The sequence below is a fragment of the Nyctereutes procyonoides genome, unplaced genomic scaffold (assembly GCF_905146905.1).
Source record: "Nyctereutes procyonoides isolate TBG_1078 unplaced genomic scaffold, NYPRO_anot_genome, whole genome shotgun sequence".
Classification (NCBI taxonomy): domain Eukaryota; kingdom Metazoa; phylum Chordata; class Mammalia; order Carnivora; family Canidae; genus Nyctereutes; species Nyctereutes procyonoides.
Genome location: NW_026575047.1, coordinates 51,938,936 through 51,957,264, shown reverse-complemented (window position 1 = coordinate 51,957,264; position 18,329 = coordinate 51,938,936). Strand labels below are relative to the sequence as shown.

Below are 18,329 nucleotides of genomic sequence, written 5' to 3'. Positions count from 1 at the left end.
CTCCGAGAGGGCCCGACCCGGGCGCGGAGGCTCGGGTCCGCGGCGCGCGGGGCAGCTCGGCGGAGGGCGCGCCGCCCGCAGCCCGGCACCCTCGGAGCGGAGCGCGGCGGCGGGGCCCCCGGCCTGCGGGCTCCTCGGCCCCGCCGCCGCCGCCGCCCCGCCCAGCGCCGAGCCCGCGACCGTCGGGCAGGCTGGGCGCCCGCCTCACCTTGGTGAACTCGACCTCCAGGTTGCGGACGGGGCGCGGCAGCGCAGGCGGCTTCCTGTCCGGCTGCCCGTTCTCCACGGCCCCGTTGGTGGTGGCCATGGCTCTCCTGCGCTCCCCGGCCCCAGGCGCCCGAGTCTGCGGCGCGGGCTCCGGCCGGAGGGTGCGCAGCCTGCTCGCGGGGTGACAGCTCCGCGCCGCTTTATGGAGCGACCCACGCCTCCCGCCCGAGGGGGCTGTCTAATTGGCTGCAGGACCGGAGGAAGGGAGGGCGGGCGCGGAGGGGAGGGGAGGGGAGGGGAGGGGAGGGGAGGGGAGGGGAGGGGGCCGGCTGCCTCACCCCACCCCGCCCGCCGCCCCTGCGGGAGTCCGGCCACCCCCCGCCCGGCCACCGCGCCGCGCGCTCCCCCGCCCCGGGGCCGCCCCTGGAGGAGCGCCCCGGAGCGCCCCCGGGCTCCGGAAGTGCCGGGGCTCGGGCACCGGCCGGGGCGCGGAGTGGGGGCGCCGGGGGCGCCGGGGCCGCGGCGCCCGGCTCTGCCCCACGGTCGGGCGGGCTCGCCCGGCCGCACCTGCCGCCCCCTGACCGCCGCCGCTCAGCGCACTCGCCCGCCTTCGCTTGGCGCGCCGCGCTCCGGGGATGCGCGCCCCGCAGCCGGGAGCCCGGAGGCGCGTCGGGGGTCTGCGCGCCCCGCCGGGCGGCCCCGCTCCGCTGCCCACGTGCCTGGGCCTGCTCTCGGCCGCGGCCCGGCTCGCTCGCTCGCTCGCAGGACGGGCGCCCGCCGCGCCCCCCTCGGCTCCTGCTGGCACCGCCTCCGGGCCCGGCTGGCCCAGATGGCCCGGACTTTCCCTGCTGCCCCGGGGCCTCACACGCGGAGGGCCGGGAGGCCAGGACCAGCCGTCGGCCCTCGCTGGGCCGCGCCGGGCCTCTGACCTGAGCGGGCGCAGACCGCACTCCAGCCGGGGCCCTGGGTGCAATTATTTTGACTTTTAAAATGCATGAATTATACCTCGATTTAACAGAAAAGAAAGAGAAGAAAGAAAGAAAGAAAGAAAAGAAAGAAAGAAGAAAGAAAGAAAGAAAGAAAGAAAGAAAGAAAGAAAGAAAGAAAGAAGAAAGGAAGGAAGGAAGGAAGAAGAAAGAAAGAAAGAAAGAAAGAAAGAAAGAAAGAAAGAAAGAAAAAGGAAGGAAGGAAGGAAGGAAGGAAGGAAGGAAGAAAGGAAGGAAGAAAAGAAGACCAAAGAGAAAGCACACGAGATCTTTGCAATTTTGTGTTTTAAGTGTTGAAGCCTTTTGTCCGGTGGGTGGCTCGTCTTTCCCAGGGAAGCAGAGGCAAGTCCAGCTCCTCTAGTGTCGCTCTTTGGGAAACGCTCTCCAACAACCCTAGGGACTTGCCCCAGGTCCCCATTGGAGACATGCAAGTGGCTTCCCATGCTTGTCATACCTCAGGTTTCTGGAACAATGGTGTGGGGCATGCACCAGCAACGAAAGCAAGGGTTTAATCCTTAGGCTCAGCCCGTCAGCCTGTTTCCTTTTGTGAGTAATCTCAATGGGGAGAACTGAAACGGAGGCACTCTTTACTGTCCTGATGCTCTTCCTGTTGGCTTCTCGGGGCTCAGCGTCCATCTCTGTCCCCTCTCTTCCTCCTTAAGGCAGTGCTACTGAGTGTCCCTCCAGACAGTGGAGTATGTAAGCTTTGAAGCTTTTGCGAACCCTTCATCAGATCACCTGCCTGCTGAGGGTGGAAGGGTCCTGTGCTGTTATGGGTTAGAATGCACAGGTGAAGCAAGGAAAGGGGGTAATGGGTCCCGGGACTCCGTGGGTTAGGGCCGACCCACAGCAGTGAATCTGTCTTTAGTGCCAGGCTCACTAACATCCACGAGTCCCAGAGCAATGCTGCCAGCGTCTGGGCTCCCTGCCCTGCCTGACTGGCCCTGTGGCCCCCATTCAGCTCTCTTGGAAACACATGAGCAGATGTCTCCTGTCAGGGCCCCTGGCTGGATGCTGGACCCTAGCGTCTGGGCGTCTAGGCCCCGGAAGGCCTGCAGGGTACCACAGTAGATTCTCCTTGCCGCCAGGGCCAGGGCCCCGGCCCCAAGGCTGGTGGGTACACCAAGCATGGCATGATAATGGCTCTGCAACTGAAGAAGCTTTCTAAACTGAACCATTCCAAGAGTTTCTGTGGGATCCTGGATGGTTGAACTTATGGCACTTGTGCCAACCTTAAAAAAAAAAAAAAGTCTGAAGATCTGTGTAGGGAATAATGTGAGTGACTGCTGGATGGATGGGTAGAGGCAAACAGGGTGGGGGCATAGAACTCTGCTCGCCTAGAGAGTGGAGCCTGTGTGCTGGAAGGTAGACAGCAGCCCCCTTGCTTATCATGAAGCTGGGGACAGAAGCCACCTCAGCTCATACCCCAAGACACCCTTGTGATCTGCAGCATCTGCCCTTGGGGACCAGCTCCAATGACGCTGACCCCCTCACCTGCAGATCCTCCTGTTGACAGCCACCCTCATGATCCTGGGAGCCTGGGTTGGGAGCAGGGCCCTCAGCCATAGCAGGGAGCTCCCAGAGAACAGGTCAGAAGGATGGGCCTGATTCCAGACTTGTCTAGACCAGCAAGCTACCCCTGCTCCTGTCTTGCCACTCAGTGGGAGGGATGAAGGCAAGATGCTCTTCCCCCCATTTTACAGGTGAGTAAACAGAGGCATGCAGATACTTGCCCCAGACATCAGCGGCCGTGGAGGAATCAAGACCAGACGCTGTGGGGGTGGGTGGGGCAGACTGTGGAGGAGGGATTTCTTTTACCTTCTTCTGTATATGCTCTTCTTCTTTCACCAAGGTGAGCGAGCACCTGTGTCCTCCTGTAGCCCCATGCCTCTGGAGCAGCATAGAGTGGAGTGAAGGCACTGGTGGAAGTGGTAGCAGCATTCCTGTAGGCTATGCCTTTCTTAGGGACCAGACCTTGAGGTCCTGGCCTCCAAGGTGGTGACTGCCACTGCTAAGGGAGGAGGAAGGACGATTTCCTCCCACAGTCTGCCACTGGGTGTCTGGGTGCCAGAGAGAGTGCCTGAGCACCAAGGCACAGAGGCCCAGCCCCTTCTAACCACATCTCCGATCTAGATTCCAGCTGGGTGTCCTTGGGTCAGATGCCTCACCACTCTGAGCTTCGATTTCTTTCTCTATAAAATAATCTTTCCCACTTGACAGTGTTTGAGGAAGCTCAAGCAAGAGAATGGTGCAAAGAAAGGTTTTATAAACTGTAAAGTGCTGTATGTATACCGGTTCTTCATTTTCCCATTCTTCTTGGAGACTGATTCCTCTGGGAAGTTAGCAAGTTCTGCTGGTTTCTCTGACTTGTGGAAGCTTCTCTGATCGACAGTCAGTCTACTAATGTCACTGTAAAAATATTCTTCTTGTTCTGTATGCAGCTCTGTGGTGCTGCTATTGTCTGGCTTCTTGGCATCTCTATGAATCCAAGACATTTTGTGTGGAGCGCCTGTTTGATGAATGCTCAGTAAAAGCAATTGTGAAGAAAACACTAAGATAAAATCAAAGTTCGATTACCCCTCCACCCCTCCACCAGCTTTGAAAGCTCCACCTAATTCTATTTTAAACTTATAAAACAATGTGGGAGATACTGAGGTCCGTAGCAAATGTAATTAATGATGGCGGTAGTAATGGATCCCACATTTTCGTTATCCTTCATTTCAAGTCTGGTACCTAAGCCTCCATAGGGGTGCCCAGAGACCTCCTGAAGGTCCTCAGCATCCCCACAGCTGGTGGCCAGCTGCAGAACTGCCTCCCAAAGACCACTCACCTCACCCAGCATCTAGAAGTCAAGACCAGGCTCTGGGACCCCTGGGTGTTCAGAACACTTCCACGGAAAGCCAGGCTCTTCAGATGAAGGTGGTTCTCCAGAGTTGGGAAGCAGTGTGGCCCCTCAGTGCCTCAGGGCAGGTGACCTAACCTCAGTTTTCTTGGCTACAATGGGCTGATAGTTCCCTTGAAATGAGACAATAGTAACTTTATTTTTTTTTAAGATTTTATTTATTTATTCAAGAGAGACACACACACACACACACACACACACAGAGGCGGAGACACATGCAGAGGGAGAAGCACGCTCCCTGGGGGGAGCCCGATGTGGGACTAGATGCCAGGACCCCGGGATCACGCCCTGGAGCCCAAGGCAGATGCTCAACCACTGAGCTACCCAGGTATCCCGAGAATATAACTTTACTGCAGGCATCTCCCTCCTGGTGTCAATGAGGTAGATCCCACCTTTCATGTGAATTGTTCAGTGTTGCCAAAACTTGATGTGAACAGGGAGCTACTTGGCTTTCGCACTCATTAGAACTCAAGGTCCCACAAGATGGCTCTGTGCTTCTCCATCATTCTGTCCTCAGGGACCACACAAACTGAGCTATTTTCCTGTGAGTTTTCTTCAGTGATTACACCAGACACAGGAGCATCTGGGCCTGCAGAAGATGAGCCAGCTGACACCCAACCACGTCAAAGCGGAAAGGGCCACAGAACCACTGTTTTTAGCCGCTTCCTTTCCAGGTCCTTTCTAGACCTGAGATAAAATCTTTACACACAATATTGGTCTGAGGTAAATCAAGTTCAGACCACGCAGAAGCAGAGAAATAACTATGTAAAAGCAAAAGAAAATACATCAAAACATTTGTGGGTCAGGCCTTAATCAGGCCTTACACATACCCAGCCTGACAGTTTACGACTGCTGGAACTTTTCCCCTGGTCCACCTTGCACCCATTACCCCGGTGATTAAGAGTTGTGACAATGCCAGGAGACAGCATGGCAGGGAAAGCAGAGACAGCTGGTTGATCACCCAACTCTTCCTTTCCTTCCTGCTAGTAGAACTTCGTATTACTGGGGACAGCAGTGTGCTTTGATAAAACATATTTTCAGGCCCCTCTTGCAGATGGGAACCGTTAATAAGATATAAGCCAAAGTCTTTGGTTTTGGCTTCTGAAGAAGCTCTTTTCGTGGGGCTGAGTCAGCTGAGAGGCTCTTCTTCCTTCCTGCTGCCTGGAACATAGATGCAAGGGCTGGAGCTCTCGCAGCTATCTTATGACCATAAAGCAGTTCTGAGAATGGAAGTTATGTGATAAAGAAGTTGGAGCAGATTCCTATGTCCCTGGTTACAGTAGAATGAGGCTTTCTGCCCTAGATTTCCTCCCTTGGATTTTTTTCATGTGAGCACAGGGTAAATCCCTCCTTTTGGGGCTTTCTATTATATGTGGTTGAATCTAATCCTAAGTGATACAACTGGCTACTTAAATCATGCTATAAGGCGTCGACTAGCTCAGTCAGTAGAGCATGAGACTCTTAAATCATGCTGTATCACCAAGATTAGAAAAAGACAAACTTCTAAACCCTGGTGGAATAATAATGTTTTCTTTATATACAATAAGCACATTTGAAATCTTAACCATCTTTATCTTTTTTGGCTTTAATCAAATATTCTGAATATCTGTGCTCAGGTTTATGGTAAATTAAAGAACAAAGAAGAAAATAACCCTGGGATGGAATAAATGAAGCTAACTCAGTCATTCATCCACAGCTTTGATTATGGGGCTAGGCAGGTAGCCCACCATTTGAGGTGCTGGGGGGTATTAGCTTTGGGCTGCACTTTCTGAGTGAATATGGTACCAATGCTCAGAGAGCTGATGTGACTGCATAGGTCCCTGGGCCACCCAGATCTGGAAGCTTCTTGGCCAGGCCAGCACTCAATCCATGCAGCAAGAAGTGAGACTTCTGGTTTTAAAATATACAAAATGCCACTACATGTAACCACTGCATCTCCCTCGTAGCATTCTACACTTCTCAATATTGCCACCAGACTTTCTCAGTGACATGCAGAGTTGTTTGCAAAATTTGCAATCCTCTTTGAAGTTCAGGGATTCTGCGTTTTGAACTAAATTTGAATTATTTGGCGGGGTGGTGAGCTCAATTTATTCTGGCAAAACACACTTCCTGGTTAGAAGGAAAGGTATTTAAGGGACTTATAAAAGGGTTCTGGAAGATTCTTGGACATAAAATGCCTTTCGCTAAACAATTGTGCTGAGTTAAGCCTAAGTGAATCAGAAACATACATATTAAATTTCCCCTGAAATCCACATGGGTATAAAAATGTTGGGAAAGGGGGCTTAGCAAGATGTAGTTTGCCAAACCCAAAATGTTTGAAAACTAATTTGAGTGTGTTAGTTTGGTGAATTGCTCTTGGACCCACGTATCCTAACCCCACAGTGACAAGACTTTCCTCTTGCCTTGTAGCCGGGACTCCCTGTAAAGGAGCATCAATTATGGAAGAATCTTCCTTTGGACGTTTGCCATTATTTGAATCCTGGGGTGGAGATGGAGGCGGGGAGTGGAGAAGCTGTTGAAATCTGTGTTCTCACGGAATAGCCTGGGGATCCTGTTGTCGTGCCTTTGTGGTGTGAAAGTCACTCAAGCAGTGCTCTGGAGGTTCCCCTGTAATCAGAAAGTCTCTATAAAGCACATCATGTCTTAGAATATGTTTAGGCACAACAGATGGGAAGCCTGTTTATGTATATTGTCATATAGTTTTTTTGATACAGCATTATACTGATCCTAAGACATCCACACCACCCCCAGGGGAAAAGACTAGCCCTATAGCATTTTCAACTTTATAATGCTTTTTATTATTGAGAATAATCCCAAAATGAGTTTATATTCTATTATACTATATTTTAGTATACTATACTATATTATTATAATCATTAAACATAGTTTACCAATTAAAAAACAATGGGTTGGGTAAGGTGTATTTTCCACCAGTGATGGTAAATAAGCATAACTATTAGGAACAAAACCAAGAATTACAAGTGTCACGAGGCTTAAGTGTGCATTTTATAAATTCCACAGATACTTCAATTATTGACCATTTCAGCCGGTCTTTTATCCCGGGAAGTACCAGCATTTGCACCTGCTAGCCAACGTCCAGGGGTTCCACTGCATTCCTCCGGGTGGCCACTAGATGTCATGGGACCAAGTTCGGTAGGAAGTTGCCACTAAAGTTTTTTCCATCGCGAGAAGCAGGAATTCCCCAACTTACAAACAAATGGTGCTTCAACAGTTTATTGATCGTACCCAACACTTCACCTGTATCATAGACACGATGCCAGAAATAGAGATCAGTGCCCAGACTCGCCCACAAAATCCCACTCCCTTCTTAGTGAGCCTGAAAAGGGGTCCTAGCTTTGAGATCAGACACATGTGGGTGTGACTCTCTGTCCAGGGAGCACTTTGGACCTGGCACTTGAGCTAAGCGCTTTGCGCCTCTTCCTGCACTGCACTTTCTCTTCTGAAAATGAGAGTAATAGTTCCTTCCCAGCAAGGTCATGGGAATACACAAGAGAGCAGGTGTGACACGCCAAGCATACGCGTGGTAAAACAGACAGGACGACATCACTGCTGCCCACATCATAATTGACTGGACAGACAGTATCACACCAGAGCCCTGTCCTGCCTTCCCTCAGCTCCCAGGCATCACTGCCTTCTGGAGGCTTCCTGATCCTCATCCTTTCCTGCCCCTCACACAGGTAAGGCAGCCAAGGACCCTCTAGTGAAAATTGGCCAAGAGACCGCAGGAAAGTTTCTTTTCAGGCCAAAGGATAAATATATATGCCTAGGAGGTCAGCCTTGCAGATGGACTGAAGGATTCCCATAAAGGCATTTATTAGCCTCATTGTTGAAGCTTCCTGGGTTTCACTTTCCTCATCTATCAGAAAGGGATGGTGGGACCTCCTGAACGGGTTGAGAAACCTAAATGACATCACAGATGTGTCAGGGCCAGTCCTGTGTGGTGTATGGTGAATGCTCCATTTATGCCACTTGAGACTCTCATGCTAGCGGGACAGAACCCAGTTCCTTCCTTCAGCCCTGGCCAAGACACTCCCAGCTGGGTGGGCAGCTTTTCAGCCCTTCTAGAACCTTTTTCCTAGAACCTAGTTTTCTATGTGATGGATACCATAGGTGGTTTTCAGCAGCTCCAGATGCCAGGGGACAGAGACCCTTCTCTGTCTGACTCCAGGCCTACACCCTTTGAAACTCATCCCCTTCACATATATTTATGCTTCATCCTGACACTGCAGGCGCTTCCTGCAGAAACTTCTCTCTTCCTAGTCTCCTCCTAGAAACATTTGGATTTAGAAAGCTTAACTTTGCCCTTCTTTGTTTCTCTATGCCTTGTTACATCAGTCATATGTTAGGGCTAATTCTTCAAATCTTTCTTTCTTTCTTTCTTTCTCTTTCTTTCTTCTTTCTTTCTCTTTCTTTCTTTCTTTCTTTCCTTTCTTTCTTTCTTTCTTCTTCTTCTTTTTAAATTTAAATTCCATTAGCCAACATATAGTACATACTTATTTTCAGATGTAGTGTTCAATAATTTATCAGTTGCATTTAACACCCAGTGCTCATCACGTCATGTGCCCTCCTTAATGCCCATTTACCCCATCCTCCTGCCCACCTCCCCTCCAGCAACCCTGTTTCCCAGTATTTTTAGTCCATTTTGGCCTCAAGGTTTCTTTCCCTGGCTGACTCTCATTTGCAGACTTTGCAGAGAAGGATCTCAACTCATCACCAGTGTGGAGATTCATTAGCCATGTCTGCCATGGGCACAGCATTCAGAGAAGCTCTAGAAACCAGCCTTCTCACACTGTACCATGCACAGGAATCACCTGGGATCTTGTTAACTTACAGACTCAATTCACAGGTCTGAGGTGGGCTCAGGATTCTGCACTTAATATTAGATAACAAGTATCTAAGAAGTGTGCTTTCTACATTGGCAGCGTCAGCATCTCCTGGGAGCTTTTTAGAAATGCAGACTCTCAGGGCCTGCTCTAGACCTACAGAGATAGAATCTGCATGTTAACCAGAGCCCTGGGAGTTTTGTATGCATATCACGGCATAAGAAGGGCCACCAGGCTCTGATGTCTGGTTGGCCAATACCTGGTCTATTATGAAAGGCACCTCCTACCCCCACCCCCAACCTGAAGCCCATCTTCTCAGGATGGCTGAAATGAGTCCTTTCCCTCTCTCTAGTTCTCTGTTTCTTTTCAGAGTGGAGATCGGCTTTAGGCTCATATCTCACCATGAACCTAAGGAAAGTTCAATACCCATTTCAGCCAAGAGCCAACTGCCCCCACTCTTCAGAGACTCTTTACAGCTACCCCCAATGGAATGGCTTTGCAGAATTTTAATCAATACAGTTTGACAAGATCAGAGCCCAGAAACACCAGGGCAATACTATAAAGAAGGGGTTATATTTTCATTCCATGGAATAAGAACTGTTCTTTAGACTGGTGTTGAATCCTGGGGCTCGAGGAAGACAGGTTTAATGGAATGAGATGCAGACCTGGGGAAGATAGGAGGGGCTTTAAGGCACTTTGGGAATTAGGTTGTGTGCCACTGGAGGGGCTGGGATGGATATTACTAGGTCAAGAGGCCCACTTTGGGATATGAGGCCGCACTCCCCCTGTGGGCTGCAGGGCATGGCAAGGGGTTTGCCCAGAATGGTTGGCCAATTGTGGACAGTGGACAGTCAATGCAGGAGATGAGAGGCCAGAACAGGGAGATGGCACCAAGTCTCAGGTGTCTTTGTAGGAGTGGCAATTCTAGCCATTGTACAGATTCCAACTCATGGGGTAGCTACATTATATTATAAATATGATTTGCATATGCAAAATTATAATTATACATCTATTTGTGTAGTCATTAATTTGACATTGGTCTTTTTAAAAAAAGATTTATTTTATTTATTTTAGAGAGAGAAAGAAAGGGAAAAAGGATATGTAAGCAGGTGGGGGGGATGGGTAAGAGGAGAGGAAGAAGAAGAGAAGCAGACTTCCTACTGAGCCAGGAGCCCTATGGCACTCCATCCCAAGACCCCAAGATCATGACCTGAGCTGAAATTGAGTCAGATGCATAGCACACTGAGCCACCCAGGTGCCCCTTCTTTATGAGACTGAACTCTGAGGGCAGGAACACTGTCTAGTTTCTCCCCCATTGACCAGCCAAGTGGCCAAAATAGTGGATGTGCAAAAAAAAAAAAAATCACTAAATTTTGAGTCCATGCATTGCCTCCATATTATGTCATGGACTTAGGCCAAGTTAGGAGTTTCTAACATCCTGGCTCTGGCAGTTGTTGGCCGTGTGACCTGGGGTGAGCCTTCAGCCTTCAGCTCTGTACTCTGTAAAATAGGACAGTTTAGCAGCACAAAGCTATGTGGATGGTTGTCGTTAAGGTGCTGGGCTGTTCTGGAAATGGGCTTTCCAGGTGAGGGTGCCTGGTCAGGTTGGGTGTGTGGTTGCTCTTCATCTTCTCAAGGAGGGTGTTCTCCAACACCACGGCTGTACCTTAGCCAAGGTCAGGGTCATTTTGCTCTCAATGGGATAGAATGGAAGGCTGATCAAGGGAAAAGCAATTTTTTTTCTGAGCTATTTGATAGTCACACAGAGAGAGAGAGAGAGAGAGAGAGAGAGGCAGAGACACAGGGAGAGGGAGAAGCAGGCTCCATGCACCGGGAGCCCGACGTGGGATTCGATCCCGGGTCTCCAGGATCGTGCCCTGGGCCAAAGGCAGGCGCCAAACCGCTGCGCCACCCAGGGATCCCCTTTCTGAGCTATTTGAACAGAAGTTGGGATAGAAAGAAATATTGTCTAAAGTAGAATTGACTGAAGTGTGAGGAATGTGCAAGAGAGTGAAGACATCTAGCATAGTAGCACCACATCAGTTTCCTTTCTGGTTCCCAACCCCTCCCACCCAGAATCAACTCCTCACACCCGGAAAGGCCTCTCCTGAACTCTCTTCCATCTTGTGCCACATCCAGGCCACACTGCATGCTTGTCAGCTGCCAGCTGCACAGCGTGTCTTTCTGTTCTAAAACATATCCATTCTCATTTCTACCTCAGGGCCTTTGCAATTGCAATTGCCTCTGCCTGGAATGCTCTTTTGTGACCTCTTCTATCATGAGAGTCTCAGCTCAAAGGCTGTCTCATCAGAAAGGCCTTCCCTGACTAGCCCATACAACATTCTTCCCTCATAGCATCCTGTCCTACTGCCTTTACAGCACTTACTATATCCTTTTCCAAGTTGGTTTATTGCCTGGACTCCTATTTCTAGAATCCAAATGCATAACTATAGAGGCACCACCTACACCAGCCACCAGGGAGCATCATTGACCAAGGACAGCTTGGTACTAGGTCCTGAAAGGGACCCAAAATACACAAAATGCAAATGGTCAATACATATTAGGCATTTTCATCAACTGTGAGTTGGGTACTTTATTTGTAGGTCTGCAGTGAATGCATCACAATAGATTCTCTTTCTAGAATAAATTAAAAGCCTTGAGCTGGAGTAATACAGTTAAATCCTGCTTGTTTTCCTACCCTTTCTGGGGATATTAATAGATGAGATGTCATTCTCAATGTTTAACCTCTATTGTAGACCTGATAGAGACCACAGAGCTCTCCAAAACCTATTTCTTTATTTCACAGGCAAATCAACTCTGGACTTGGAGAGCCAGTATTGTCTGGGGTCACAGTGTTAGTTTTTTTTTTTTTTCCTTTCACTTGAGAAATGTATTTTTTATAGGGTTTTGTAGGAATTAAAGAAAACAACTCTAAGAAATATATTCAGAAGTTCTCTTGGTAAGTTAAAGTAAATTCTAATAAATCTTCCATGAGTATATAGTAATCTCCTAAGCTTTAGTTCATATTCCCTGAGTTTTCACTTGTTCCAACAGACAGGGTAAACATGATCCAATATGAAGTGACAAATCAATCTGCTTGCACAGTTTATCTAATTTCTTATTTTTTTAAAAAAAATATGAATTCCTTGTGTTAGTTGTGACTGAACCAGGGCTAGAATGCCCAGACACCTGGCTCCCAACCACATGGTGATTTCTACACCAGGTGGAAATCTACAATCCTCTGCATATGCTAAAGTACCCTCTTGGTTTTTACCTTGTAAGAAGTAAAAAAGGTCAATCCTGAGTGAAGTGATGTCTGGCAAGCCAAAGGATTTTATACTTTGTTAAAACTTTTAATTTTATGAGCTGGGTATGATGACCACAGAAAAATGGGATGTGGTTTTTTGTTTTCAAGGAGTTTCTCATTTAGATGGGAAAATACATCCAGATAGAATAATGCCTACCTGGAGAAATAGAGGTAAGAGATGGTATTCTTGGTTATAATGGAAGGTTTTTTTTTTAAAAAAGATTCAAGACCATACACTTGGACCTTTGTGTTGTAATCTTGTTTGAAAATGATAGCTGGCAGCATTTGCTCAACTGGATCAGAGAAGCCAGAGTCCCAGCTTCACCTCTGGGTAAGGATCGCACTGGGGCCATGGGGCTGGCCAGCCTCGGCCCAACGTATGACCTAGGCTCCTTGTCATCCTTCAGACCTGCCATTTCTGCCCGGTTCCCAGCATCTCCCATGCAACGCATTTCTAGGATGTGCTTTAAAGATGAACAACCCCTCAGGGCATCCCCAAGTGGCTATAAACTCTGAAAGTGCCAAAAATAGGCCTGATTCGGGCTGTTACTAGATAGTGCTGACGTGTTTGGGCACAAAATAAAGGTCACCAACTTATAGCAGAGACTTTTTCCAAAGGAGAAGGAGGGAATGCTGCCCACAACCCAAATCTGTCACCTTCCATCCCGGACTCAGGAAGCTGCACTGCCAGGCTGTTTGGCATGGCCATGTTGGGCTTACTGCATTTGGGAGGCTGATCTCAAGAGGGAGAACATTTTTTATTGCTATTTTGTAAAATGGCACACAGCTATGAGCTATCCCATAAAGCTCTTTGGGTTCTACCCCATATAATAGGGTCTAGTAGACAAACTTTCTCCTCCAGTTGGGTGGATTCACTGTCTATTATATACATTAAATATAAAAAAGCTGGAGTGTAGGTGGTCTGGAAGTCTGTTGTCTGTAACAACTCTTTCTTATCTATGGTCCTCTCCCATATTTCAAATGATCTAGCAACTTCCTCTGTGCTAACTTTTGTGATTGAAGAAACTTATTTTTGGTAACTTTCCCAACCCACAAAACCAATCCCATTTTAAGGTGGAAAAGTACAGTGTAACAATGACATTACTGTTTTTTGGTGGGTGACACGAAAATGTTTCAGACTGACCCTAACACCAGTCGCTGTTGAAAGATACTGCCTTGTACAAAATAACAAACCAAATCCCAAACTGTCTGTTTATGGTCATCACGGTTCACTTCATTAAGCCATAACTCTGATTACATTCTTTCTTCTGCCCTACCCTGAAGGCTGAGCTTGGAGGCCAGGGGGCCTGGTCTGCTCTTCTGTGGTAACTGTTCGCCCAAAAGCACATTTGGGCAAAATAGATGCAAGGTGGACAAAGGCTTCTGGGCCCTGGGGTCATGCTTCCGTCTCCCACCTCCTGAGCACCCCACCCCGGGAGGCCCCTGGTTCCTGTTGCACCTGCAGAGATTCACTGGGGAAATTCCTGGCTGAAGAGGGAGAGGGTGAGGTAGGCAAGGTGCATGTGGCAATATGCTTTAATCTGCAATAATCAAGCACAGGCAGAAATCTTAAAAGTATGGGATGAAGTGGGACAGAGGGAACCAATATTTGGAGCACGTAGCCGGTGCTCAAAAATAGCCATTTTGTTGTTATAAATAAATATAAATAGGTGGGTTTTCCCCTTCTGAGTCCAAAGTAGTCTAAATACTGACTTCTCCTGGGCTCTGGCTCTCAATATCCTGTAGTCTTAACTCTTGAAAGGGGTTTCAAGTATGCCCACATACAGGCAGAGCCATATTTCAGGGGCTTCCAGCTCAACAAACATGTGTAGGGCTGCTGTTATGTGCCAGACTCCAAGGCAGGCACTGAAGCTCCAAAAGTCAAAGTTCACTGCTGACCTCATAGCTCTCACAGACTGGGGAGAAGACAGGCTCACGATGAGAGATTGGGAATGTAAACAGCCATTTGGAGAGGTGCAGAAAGAGGAGGACTTACTTAGGTTTAGTTCAACTAGTGACAGAAACTGGAAATCATGGTGACTGAAAGCAGATCGAAGTTCATTTTCACATAAAAGAAATAAATACAGAGATGCGAAGCCAAGGGCTGATAAGACAGCACCACACACAGTCAGTAGAAAGCCTGGCATCTCTGTCTTTCTTTCTGTTTTGCCACTGTAGCTTGTTAATTCCATCCTGAGGTTGGCCCCGAGATGGCTGCTGGAGCTCCAACCATCACGGCCAGATTCCAAGGAGAAAGGCTAAGAAGAAAGCCAGCTTCCTGGTCTAATTATTCCCCTTCTGAAGAATTTTCTCTAAAGCAACCCCCTCCCCACCATCAATGTCTTCTGCTTACATCTCCTTGCCTACAGATATCTGTAAACCTGGGAAATGAAGTTTTGTTTTGGTTTGCTTTTCCAGCTGGCCCTATTGATGCTCCTAACAACATAGGAGTCTGTTAGTCAGGAAGAAAGGGGAATAGATGTTGGTAGGGGAATAGATGTTGGTAGGCAACTAGCAGTTTCTGCCACAGAGAAACTCCTAATCACAGAAGACCATTCTGGGGAAATGTGTCATCATGAAGCGGAAAGAAAATATGAGTCAGTTATGCAGAAAGCATTGCAGATGGAGAGAACCAACTTCTGCATAAAGCCTAGGAGGTAAGAAATTTCATAGAGCCTTTAAGGAAGGCTCATAGGAATCGGGTATGGACACTCTGCCCCTAAATATAATTCCCTCATCTGTTTAACACTTACTTTAGCTTAGGATCAGTGAAAACATAAATCTTCCTATCCATCTTAAGAAAAAGTTGGGGTTCCCATTCACATTAGGGTATAAGTAAGTGTCCACTCTTTACAGAAGAACAGATTTGGAGGGTGGGTCCTGGAACATGAATGGAGAAAAAAAGAACTCTGAACACAAGGGGAAATGCCGCCTTTCCTCTGGTTTTTGGGCTGAGATGGCGTCTGGAGGCAAGGGGCACAGGTGACTCTCCTAAGCAATGACTGGAGAGGCTCCAGCTATGTGACTCTGATACCATCCGAGAGGACTCGGCATACTACTACCTGTTTGACGATTTCACATCATAAATACATGAAACAATATTTTAAAATTGCAGCCTCCTTAGCTCTGGACCCTATGGCAACAGCTTCTCTAAATTTCTTTTGTTCTGATCTCACACATCATTTCAGCATGTGAGGAGGGGGATGCCTGGGGGGAAACGCAGGCTAGACAAATGTAAAACATGTTGATTTTGTTTCTTTTCTTTCTTTTTTTAAAAAATTGATTTTTTTTTCCTTTCAACAACTGAGCCTGCCAAGCCCACTTCAAGGAAAGGAGTTGCATTTTAAGTTAGCCCTACTTTCTGGAACTGGTGGGAATGTCTTCTTCTTCTTCTTCTTCTTCTTCTTCTTCTTCTTCTTCTTCTTCTTCTTCTTCTTCTTCTTCTTCTTCTTTCTTCTTTTTAAGGTTTTCCACCTGTGGTCACTTTGTAAGGCTTTGCAGTCCCTCCATGTCTTCTCTCCTGCCGCATCCCAGCTCCTCCTGGCCCAATTTCTCATCACATCTGCTGTGGGCCAAGTGCCCAATAATTTTCCATGAATGCCTCTGTACAGCAAGGTTTCACAGCTGCACTACTTAAGGTGCAACATACCCAGTGCATATACTTGCAGCCTACCCCTGTCAACCCTGCCCAGAGAGCCATTGCAAATTCAGTTTCCCGGGAAGAGCTCTGACTTTGCAACTCCGTGATCACACAGCCCCACTCCATGGGCAGACGCAGCCCCACGTACTCCCTTCTCCCACAAGCTTTCCTGTTTGCAAAAGCGCAGCTCAGGAAGGGAAGTAGGAGGTGGTAGCATCATAGTCTGGGAACAAAGGGACACTTGCATACATTACTCTGAGGTCCAGGCCACTATACACATTGGGCAAAATGTTTATTGTTGCTTTTTTGATAAGTGAGCTATAACTCTTTAAATGTGTCCGAGTCATCACAGGATCTGATTCTTGTCTCTTAGAAGGCATTACATTGCTTTAATATGCAACAGTCTAACAGAACATTAAATCATTTTTTAAGGTTTCATCTAGTTGAGCCTGAGCCAAGGTATTCTTGGGTTGGGTTTGCACATCCACCCTTTTTTTATATAGTTAAAAAGAAACACACGACAAAATACCTATCAAGTGATTTCACTCTTGCCAGCATCCAAGAGTGATCTGCTTAAGTGGGCCCTTTTGGTTTCCAGGGGCCCTACTGTATGGCTTCACTCCCCAGGATCAGCAAGTATTTTCTGAGTGCCCACCCCCCCCACACACACACCAGCCTGCAAAATGAGCGGTGGGAGAACGTGGTGGGCTGGCCGCAGGTTAGGAAAGTCACAATTTCCCAGGAATGCCAAAGACTGGGTTGGAGAACCAGGCTAACCTGGGGCTGGGAGGGAAGTAAGTGCTTGCACTCCTTTTATGAACAATGCTTCAGCAAAGGCTTGGCCTCACCTATGATCCACTCTCTCTCTGCAAAATCCTGCTGGGTCACTGAGGCCACAGTGAGGGCAGCCCTCTCAGGAAGGCTTCTTTCCTTCTGTACCGGAACTTCCTCTTTCATCCTCATTCAGGCCACCTTCCAAACAGCCTTCTGTAAACTCTGCCTTGGATTAGGTTTGGCTGTTCACATGTCAATCTCCTGGCTGATAAGAGAAGGGCTGTATCTTGATCACTCTAGAATCTTGGTGACCCAGAGAATGGGGTAGAAGCCCCCAAACACACAGCCTTCGTTCGGGAAGATGGGGAGCCGTAGCTTCCACTGTAATGTCTGGCTTCCTAGCCAGTGCTCAGCATAGACCACCATCCACACCCCATCCAGGTTACTTCACTTTTGCATTTTGACCCTACCTCTGTCTTGCCCCAGGCCCTCCTCAGCCCATTTTGGGCCTCCCCCACCCCACCTTCTCCCTGCCTGGGTTCTTGGGAACACATTGCAGCGGGAAGAGAGAAACATGAGGACATCGGGTAGGAGTGAGTGAACTTCTGTCCAGTGTTGGTCACTTCGAGGGTAAGGCCCACGCCCCGGGAATGGGCCATAATTAGGAAGGATGGCTGGGTAAGCAGTGGCCCAGATGGCTGCCCAGAGTCCTGATGGGAAGCTCATTCAGGATGCCCAGTGACATCCTGAGGACCTTTTAGATCATTCTGGCTCTGTCCTCACCCAGGGCCCGGCCCCTGTAGGGTGCTCCTCCTGCATCTGGCATTGCCCTGGCTTCTGCCCAGATCCTGGGGCGGCTTCTAGAGACCTTGAGGCGCCAGGAACCACCAGGGTCCAGTGTCGCAAGCCCAGGGCCAGGAGACAGTCTCCCTGGGTCTGGCTTCTCCTCCCTAGCCGGCTTGGCCAGCCTGGAAACAATGACTGCGGAGAGACACTGCTTCTCACGGGGGTTTTGGAAACCGCGGTGGGGCCTCAGCAAACAGCTTTTGCAAAGGACTGTGGCTCCCAAAGAGATGCTTCCACGCTGGGAGGGTGCAGAGGAAGTGACAGAGACAATAGACAGCATTGTGTCTTCTCCCAGGAAGCTCTGCTCTGCGTTGCTTTCAGGGAAATTGACTCTGGGGCCGCTCGGTCTGTTCCAGAGCGACAGCTTTATGTGATTAGGTTAGTCCCGGGCTAGGACGAAGCCGCACTTCCTACCTCATTAACAATAACGCCAGCAAAGACCAGCCATGCTGGGGGGGGGGGGGCTCGGCGGCGGGGGGGGCTCGGTGCCCTAATTCGTGGGGCGAGGGCTGAGCGGAGGGAGTCGCAACAACAATGCATCTTGGAGCAGAAGCTGTCTGTGGAGGGAGTCCAGCTTTGATGTGGGGCCCTGTCCTGATTAGGGCTGATGGCTGGGGCCCCAGCCGTGCTCTGGAAGGTGGCATAAGCCGGGATGGCATTTGGGATGTGGGCTTTTGCACCTGGGTCTGATGAAGTTTGATGGGGTTTAACACATGCAAACAGCAGCTTTTGTTCTGCAGGACAATGGCCTCCCCAGCCTGGACCCAGTCTGAGACCCCCGTGGCACCCGTTTCCTCCCCGTCGCCTCTTGTCACTCTCCTCG

General features: G+C 48.9%; 1 protein-coding gene across 1 annotated transcript in view; it reads right to left on the bottom strand.

Moving 5' to 3' along the window:
* ALDH1A3 (aldehyde dehydrogenase 1 family member A3) overlaps positions 1-427 on the bottom strand; it is a 37,738-nt gene extending 37,311 nt beyond the window's left edge. Inside the window, exon 1 of the mRNA XM_055326430.1 lies at positions 209-427. Coding sequence (XP_055182405.1) covers positions 209-307 — 99 coding nt within the window. The 5' untranslated portion in view covers positions 308-427. The remainder of the gene's footprint in view (positions 1-208) is intronic.
* Between the last annotated feature and the right edge of the window lie 17,902 nt (positions 428-18,329).